Below are 9,192 nucleotides of genomic sequence, written 5' to 3'. Positions count from 1 at the left end.
TGTGTGTGCGATGCCTGCATGCACGTGCATCGACCGGTCTCTACAGTGTATGTGTGTGTGTGTGTGTGTGTGTGTGTGTGTGTGTGTGTGTGTGTGTGTGTGTGTGTGTGTGTGTGTGCGTGCGTGCGTGCATGTGTGTGTGGGTGCGTGCGTGCGTGTGTGTGGGCTGAATGGGGAACACAACAGCTGCCTGTATTTCATCTTTCTAAAATTCCATTTCATTAGCCGTTGTGTCTCGTCGGCCGCGCCGGGGGAAGCGCTGCCATCAATCAGCCTCCTTAACCCGTTTACTGCGCTGCTGAGGGGGCGGCGTCCTGCCCCCACAGCTCCTACCAGGAGGTGGATCCTCAGCAGGTGACAGAGCAGCAGAGCATCGGAGGAAATGAGTGTTTACCCTGTCTGTGTGGCCCGGGGCCACGGCCAGAACCTTCCCCCTCCTCCAGTCCCACACACAGATCGTGTTCTTGGCATCCAAGCCGACAGATACCAAACACTGCGGGAATAAGCAAAAGAAAAACAGACATTCATCATCACACAACCAGAGAGCTACTACTGTTCCGTCTTAACATTGCTTGACAAACTAGCAACAGAGGTAGCTCTTGTAACTGAAGATAAACACAATGAGATCAATGAAAGGGCTGATAATGCTACAGCGGAGGGAAGTCTCCAGCCCCTGGCTGCTTGGAGAGCGCCCAGTAGAGTGGGTTGGCTGAGATGAGCCTCCTATAGCTGATTGAATGAGTAGGCAGCAGTGGAGCCGAAGACAGGAGTGCTTATGGGAGATTCACTCTGGGCTCTGCAAGCTCATTTTGCAAGCTGGTGGGTGTCCTTTGAGTTGATGCTGAATCAATGTTTGGTCAGCGAACATTTTTCTGCAGAGATCTGGGAGACGTCTGTGTATGTGTTTGTTAGCTCAACGTTCTGCCTGTGTAAGTGTACTGAACTCAGGGCCAGAGCCTCTGAATGCATGGTGATGGATATATTAACAACTCTTCTCTATCTAACTCTATTAACAACTAAACCAGACTAAGGATTTTTTACTATTTTCTGTTGGCCGTCCTCTCTGAGAACCTGTCCATTTCATGTAAAATGTTACATGCCATCAAATAAAATACAATCAAAATGATGATACTAATAATTCTTACAAAATAATATGACTCATATGAATTTGTTCCTGATTAATACTGTCTATGCGATTTGTGAATACATCATACAATACATCCCATCATTTCCCATCATGCTTCTTGTGTAGTGCGGCCACGCACAACCGCAGAGAAACATCAAACGTTATCGAGTTATTGCCAGTCGAGTCTGCTGTCTCCTTTGATAGCCTTGGAATAGTTTTAATAGGTGCACCAGCTAACAAAAAAAACCTTGCCAGGGTCCTGGGTTGAACTCTGACTGTCCTACGATTGGCTGAGAGAGCAGAGAGATGCAAAGTAAAAAGATCTGTTAAACTGATAAGACCAGGGAGCTTCCTCTGGCTTTTAAACACTGTCAGATCCCATCTATATAGCCAGCTCTACGCCCGGTCAGGCTGAGAGCGATGGGGGTCATTTCCCTGTCTTCCACCACAGCAAATGTACAAGGTATATGACTCTGCCGCCGGTGGGCCCCTGGGACACAGAGAGAGAGAGACTGGGGGGATGAAACCCTAGTGTGTTTATGTATGAAATATATATTTAGATACATACATCTGAGTGTTCCAAACAATAGCATCCTGCCTTGCCCGAAGGCTGTAAGCAAAGGTCGTTTGGAATTGAAATATCACTGGCCAGGCAGATCATTGTGCATCATCAGCCCAAGCCACTCAACCTACTAGAGGGAGAACCATGAAGGAGCGGAACTGCTCTTGTGCTTATTGCAGCCATAAATCACAAATGAGTATTTTAAACCTCCTCCAGGGCAATAGCCCCCCTGCCCAGAGGAGGACACCTGAATGTAGGGACTAGCCGTCAAACACAGCAGCGACAGCAAATAACAGTCATTCAGCTGACTGTTCACAGTTTAGCCGAATGCGTGACGTGTATGTGCCTATGTGTGTGTGTGTGTGTGTGTGTGTGTGTGTGTGTGTGTGTGTGTGTGTGTGTGTGTGTGTGTGTGTGTGTGTGTGTGTGTGTGTGTGCGTCTTTGTCTGTGTGTGTGTGTGTGTGTGTGTGTGTGTGTGTGTGTGTGCGCGCGCGCGTGCGTGCGCGTGTTTGTGTGCAGCTGTCCGGCTAATACTGCAGGAGTAATCACAGATGTGTCATTTAGAGATTCAGCCCAGCAGGCGATCCCCAATTACCAGCTCCGCACAGCATCCCAGAGAGGGGCAGCAGCTGCAGCACTGCCACACAACTCCACTAACTGCTAGGTCCTACATTCAGCCTCCTCTCCATCCCCAGCCTGGCTGGGAGGACCATGAACACAGGGTGTCAGGTGGATGAACACTGGGCCAGAGGTTATTTGGACCAATCATAAAGTAGAGGGGTGCCAACACAAGCATTTATCCACTATTTTGTCATTTTAGCAGAGGCTTATTTTAATCAAGGTGACTGAGAGCAAATGTAGAGACATGAGCGTTTATAAGCAGGTTCAGCCAGGAGAATTTGCAGGTAAAAAGGCAGAATTCTGCCTTTTTACCTGCCAATGCCAGAGTAGAAAAACCGACTGGCCAACAAACAACTTTTTTAACATGCAACCCTGAAATGTTTTTTACCAGCCACAACTGGCTACTGGCAGGCCTTAATTATGGACCCTGTGACCTTTTCGACTGTGGACATTGGGGCACTGTGGCGTGTGGACATTGGATGCCTAACCACCGGAGCATCCGCCCTCGGTAACTCTCCTGTTGCCCCCCCTGACCTCAGGAACATGACCACGAGGCCACGGACGTACCTGTCCCTCCAGGTCGAAGGCCAGACAGGCGATGCCGTGGGTGTGCGTGTCCTTGAGGATGGACACGGTCTGCACGGTGTACGAGTCCCACACGCAGATGTACGGCTCCTTGCCCACCTGCCCTGTGGCCACCAGCACGCGCTCCGGGTGCAGCGCTAGACTGCAGGGGGGGGGGAGAGGAGAGGGATGAGCGACGATAGACAAAAACGGAGAACGAGAGACAGAGAATAGGGTTGTGTGTTGGGGGAAGGGTTTTTAAAATGAAAGGAAAGTAGAGTATTTGCATTGTGTGTGTGTATGTATATATATGAGAGAGAACATCTGCATGTTTGTGTGTGTGTGTGTGTGTGTGTGTGTGTGTGTGTGTGTGTGTGTGTGTGTGTGTGTGTGTGTGTGTGTGTGTGTGTGCGTGCGTGCGTGCGTGCGTGCGTGCGTGTGCGTGTGTGTGGCCCAGTGCCAGGGTAGCACCTGGCAGCAGAAGGGGATGACCCCCCCACCCGGGCTCCCACCCTGCCCCCTTTGCCTTGGGGGTGGCATGCTTCACTTCAGCTCTTCATGGTCAGATACCTTCACAGGGCACCACCGCCCCCCCCTCCCATGCCTGCTGCTGCCTACGGAACAGCCTCCCTCTCAACTGTGCTACTCTGCCATTTATTAAGTCATTCCGTCGAATTCTCCCCTTCCAGCTCCTCTTCTGGGGTCTCTTGACGTCCCACAGCATATGCTCATTCTCTTACATAATAATTTACCACTAACCCTCCGCATCATTTTGGTCCAGTCCACACACCCCCACCGCCGCCGCCGCCACCACCACCACCACCACCCCCACCATCACCACACTCAGGGCTACGCACGCGATCCCACTCTGCAGCTGAGCAACAGCCTACTGTACTATACAGCTCCCTAACCCCGCGCCCCCCCCCCCTCAGCCTCCCCTGCAGCCGCCTGTCACGTTCCGATCCTCTGATTGATTCACTGGGCAATTCCCTTCCCTTCCGTTGTCCTGGCCTATATAGTGAACGGCGCTCCCTCCCATCATAATCAGGTCGGCTGTGTTGCCGAGCCGACCGGCGCCCAGCATCCCTCCACTAATCCTGGCAGGCATTCAGAGAGCTGGAGCGGGCAGACCGGCCTGGGCAGCGGCAGACTCCCGTCATCAGCACACGGCGAGGCGCTGCTCTTTCTGAACCACTCCCCTCCCGCCTCCTGTCTCTCTCTCCACACACACGCGCGCACGCACACGCACACGTACACACACACGCACACAAACACATTCACAAACAAACTCTGATTTCGCTGTTTTTTCGTTTCAATCCAAGAAAGCTCCCAACCCCGCTGTGTTTGCTTGTTTGTCTCTGGTGATACTCTGGGGGGTTACATTCTCAAATGGACCCCATGGTCATTTGGCTGGAAGTCTTTATGGTTTACTTGGCTTGTTGGCTTATTGGTCTCTCTCTCCCTCTCCCTCTCTCTCTCTCTCTCTCTCTCTCTCTCTCTCTCTCTCTCTCTCCATCATCAACACCATCAACCCCACTCCTCCTACACTTTATATATGCTCAACTCCACCACACCGTGACACAACTTCTCGGCTTGCTTCATGTGAATTACATAATCAGAGCATAACAGTCTAAAAATAGCACTCTGAAAGACGAGGAATGTGATTTTAAGTGTTTGAAATTGTAGACATGTCGTGGCAGAGGCAGTAGCTTTGGCAAGGACTGGTACTGAATCGCTGAGCCACTTGTTCCATTTAAATCCCAACAGCAGGACAAATATGACGTGATGTGTATAAAGCAGAAAGTATTGTCATACTACTCTCTGCTAGGCAGATGCTTTTATCCAAAAGGACTCAGTGAAAAATGTAAGATGGGTGTCTTTTTGGAGCAGATAGGGGAGATCTTCCTCTAATGCCCACTGCTGACTGCTGACATTTAAGAGTCAAAGCTAGTGCCTTTTGACTGGAACTGGAACACCCTTCACACAACGTCACTTTTGTCAGTGATGCCTTCATTTCATCAAATAAAAAATGCAGAGGATTCTATACAAAATCAATCATCAAAAAGAATGGACAAAGTTTCAAGCTTGATGATTCAAAAATGTGCAGGTTTTTTTTAATGAATGTTTTATTCACTCGCTGAGGAGCGATTTCCACTCACTAAGCCCAACTTATTCAGGAAGAAAACTACGCCCCAGGTCTCACTTCAGTGAGCTTTACTTACTTTGCCATCAGCCAAAGAGCATCGCTAATGGCATATCTTTTATCTCTCATACAGAATAGTTGAAGGTATTTCAATTCAAGTTCAAGTCAAGTTCAATTAACATCTCCAGTGACGAATAGCTAAACCGTATAGTTAGTTATAAACCTGGTATGAAGTAGTTATTGGCAGGTCATCATAGAGACTACAGTCCTTACTCTAATTTACAGTCAACACATCATTTTCCTTGTATTTATGATTGATAGGTGGGATTGGTCAGACAGTAAGTTGATGTGTTGTTATTCAATGTGAACAATAACGCTGTAGGCCCCTAACGGTGACAGGGATGTGTTCAGCAGGCAGAATGTCTGGGGCATATATTAAAGTAGTAACGTAGTATAGTAGTAAAATGTTGGGATTTACACTTGATTGGATTAAAGGGATTTTGAGTTGACTTGCAAATTTCTAAAGGTCAGCTCTAATCCTGCTGCCAATTGCTTGACTACCGTTGAACACACATTAGTTTTTAGAAGAGTACAGTACAATGAAATGTGGTAGATGAACAGAGTGACGGACATCTTGACATCTTGTATCTATGTATCTATGTATCTATGAATTTAAAAATCAATGTACAGTATCTTGCGACCATATAACAATCCACACCCAAAGCATTCATTTGTAAGTTGTTCAAGCAACAAACATCTCAACAAATCAAACTACTCCCCACATCTATGTTTCAGGTGCGATGGTAAAAGCATGAGGCGCTAAATGGCTCCGGCTCTGTTTCAGTAACGTAGGGAGGATCCTAATCAGTGTGGACAGACCTGCTCTTTAGAGACCCGTCTTGAGCAGAGAGCCATGGCAGCTCTTCCCAGAGACGGGAGGACCTTTCACTCCGCGACCCAGCCTTCGAGGACATACCAGCACAGAGCCTGCGAAAAATACTCGTCACTGTATGAGCGTCTCGTGGTGGTTGAATCCCAGTCAAAAAAGGTGCTGGTGGATTTCACAGCCTACGAGTCACCCTATGGGTGTTTGTGACGGGGTAGGATGGTTTTGAGAGTCCTTTTGAATTACATTTCAACACAAACACAATCACAAACCCAACTTGGGATTTAAATTGTGTGAAAGAGTGATGCACTTATTGGTTAGTGATGTGGAGACACATTCTACGCTTTATCCGCTGACTATATCATTGATATAGCAGAACAGATGTTTATACAGACGCAGATGCGAGTAACAATACACACATGCACTGGGCTTTAGGTGCTATTAAACACATCTTAGTTCACAACATCACCCCTCATATCTCAACTGACTGCTATGGAAGAAGGCCATCTCCCTCTCTCTGCTGAAACAGATCTGCCTGGTTCAATCTGAAGCAGTAAAACCAAAAGTAAAGTAGCTTGAAGTATTGAGACCATTTAATATATGTTGCATATCTTTCCTTCCTGTATTCTGACAGAATGCCCTGATTTGTTTTTCTAAAGACGCTGAAGGTCGTCTTGAGAAAGGTCGCTGAACCCATGCCCCATTGCACTCAGTAAAGCTTGATAAAAAGATATCAACCCTCGGCCTCTAGAAGCGCTTGTATCCTCATTAACACCCTTTTAATGAACACATTCATTAGTGTGCGGATCAGAGTTCAGATTAAGAGAGGCTGGAGAAATCAATATCATAAGTATACAAGGCTTACAGATGGGAGCCGGCTTGGTGTTGGGGGGCGAGAAGGACAGTCGTACTCCTTCCGGAGTACGAAGGAGTACGACTGGGAAGGATGGGGAGAGAGGGACTGGAGCGAGATGTGGAGATGTGGTTCAGGGAGTTCTGGTGTTCCTCCGGTAGACGGATAGATACGACTCACAGAGGAAGAACCCACCCCGCACTGTCCACCATTCTGTCCCCAGAAAATAGACAACAATGTGTTTTGGGATTTTCTCTAAAACTGTTTTTCATGTTGGCATGCTCATGTGTCTGGTCGCCCAGGGACCCGCTTCTCTCCTTTGGGAATGACCTACATGGCAGCTGTATGAAGTGGTATGTTGCACGGTGTCGTTTACAGTAAAAAACACAAACCTATACGTATGCATGTGTGTGTGTGTGTGTGTGTGTGTGTGTGTGTGTGTGTGTGTGTGTGTGTGTATGTGTGTGTGTGTGTGTGTGTGTGTGTGTGTGTGTGTGTGTGTGTGTGTGTGTGTGTGTGTGTGTGTGTGTGTGTGTGTGTGTGTGTGTGTGTGTGTGTGTGTGTGTGCGTGCGTGCGTGCGTGCGTGTGTGTGTGTGTGTGTGTGTGTGTGAAAATGCCGGTCTATGAAGCTTTCCCCGGAGAGTGTTTCAATATTAATAATATTGACCAGTCAGTAACAACACCAACACAGAGTGGGGGTGAAATGTAGGCCTACAGCACATGCATAATACACAAGCACCCCAGGGACCCAGACAAAATGTATTAGGTTTAGAGTATGAATACATTTGCCTCTGCTGAGACCTTCCTGCAACATGAACTTCTTCATTAGGCTATAGTGGGACTATCAACTAGAATTTTAAGACAAAATATTAGGTTGTGTATAACTTACTGACTGCTGCAATGTTGATTGCATCTTCCCCATGCCGCGCTAACCAATTATGTCCTCCAATCAAGCATTTCAACTTAGGGAGCACATGGGTGGAGTTCACGCTCTTCAATTAATAATGGAGCCGGAGGCCAGCTGACTAGCGACACAGTATATAACTCTAGTCATCTCTAGGCCAACCTAAGCCATGTCAACACAAGCACTGAAGCGTTAGACGTTGGTCCTATGAAGTGTGGCAGTTATGTTGCTGGCAAAAAAAAAATACAACTAGGAACGTCTAAATAGGAAAGATGCAATAGATCAACTTTTCATACATGAGATTAACTTGATCTTGGTGAGTTTGTAGTGCACCACCACGAGTTGCTGTGAGACGTTCTTCGCTCATTTCTAGACCAGTTGGTTTAAGGTTTCCCATGGCTGCTTTAATCGGGGTTAACAGGACCCCAGAGAGACAGAAAACCTCAAGGACAAACACACATTTAACATGTCCACTGATCAGACACTTTCTTTACCCAACTTGTTCGCCCAACCCCATGCACGTCAGACAATGTACACATATTAGACGTGAGACGAGGATTTGCAAGATGACACATCAGCCCCAATGACGCTCGTCTTCTGCCTCTGTCCTTGGTGCTGAAACGTAGGGATTGACGTGCATTCAGTGTTGTGATGGGAGTGTGGTAAAAACGCTACCTGATTATGTCATCGTTGTGTCCCAAGTAGAATTTCTGCTTGTGCTCCCGCGTGTTGTACACAACTCCCACGCCGGCGACGAAATACACGATCTCCTTGGCCGCCGTGTAGTACAGGTTGTTGCGACACTGGTGTCCCCGGTACCCGTAGACCCACTCCAGTCTCAGGTGGCAGTTCGGAGCGGTCCTGTCAGCCATGTCCGCACTTCCGTGTCTCTGGTGCTAGCGCCTGGTGCAGGAGACAGGGTCATTCACCAGAAAGGATGCTTCTTTAAGCCAGTATGAGTCCCATTAGTTCCGTTGGATGTCCAGTGAAGAGCGTTGCCACAAGGAATTATTTGATGTTTCATGTGCTTTGATAGTAGGCTATCCTAATGTATTTTCTGTGAAAGCTTCCTGTTTTCCTTCGGAATAAGCTGTTTAGATGTTTTGGGATGGTAGGTCTACTCATCATACTTTGGCTCCGGCATCGCAGCGCTCTCCGACATAGGTCAAAGCTCTTGTCAAATCCCACAAAGATGGAGCTTTAGTGTTATCTACAAGCCCCGCCCACATCGATGCGAGATCAGGGGCCGAGCCAATCAGGTCCGTCCTCATCCTAGAAGGAGAATTCAAGACGCACAGGCTCGCCGAGTACAAGGGTTTGGGGTTCGCGTGCGAGGCTTTCTGAGTCACCGTTTTCTTAAAAAAACACTTTTTCTTAAAAAAAACACGTTAACGTAACTCATCATTAGTTAGCGGGTTGAATGAATCACAGGCGAAATATGATTAAAATAAAGTCAAGTATTGCCGTTATGTACCCTGCATATAAATTGCTAGAGATACGAACATATAGAAAGTTTTGAATTGGTGGGAAC

The 9,192-nt window shown here is 47.6% G+C and overlaps 1 protein-coding gene across 2 annotated transcripts in view; it reads right to left on the bottom strand.

Annotated features, from left to right (window-relative positions):
• eml5 (EMAP like 5) overlaps window positions 1–8,533 on the bottom strand; it is a gene marked incomplete at its 5' end in the record, with an annotated part of 40,969 nt that extends 32,436 nt beyond the window's left edge. For both annotated transcript variants that reach the window (XM_084481755.1, XM_084481756.1), the window contains 3 exons: window positions 395–493; window positions 2,878–3,037; window positions 8,337–8,533. In XM_084481755.1, the coding sequence (XP_084337881.1) occupies window positions 395–493; window positions 2,878–3,037; window positions 8,337–8,533 (456 nt within the window). The remainder of the gene's footprint in view (window positions 1–394; window positions 494–2,877; window positions 3,038–8,336) is intronic.
• Window positions 8,534–9,192: the final 659 nt, after the last annotated feature.

This window comes from Micromesistius poutassou (assembly GCF_964030765.1).
Source record: "Micromesistius poutassou genome assembly, chromosome: 17".
NCBI lineage: Eukaryota > Metazoa > Chordata > Actinopteri > Gadiformes > Gadidae > Micromesistius > Micromesistius poutassou.
The sequence above is the reverse complement of the archived record's forward strand: the minus strand, read 5'-3'. Positions and strand labels throughout refer to the sequence as shown.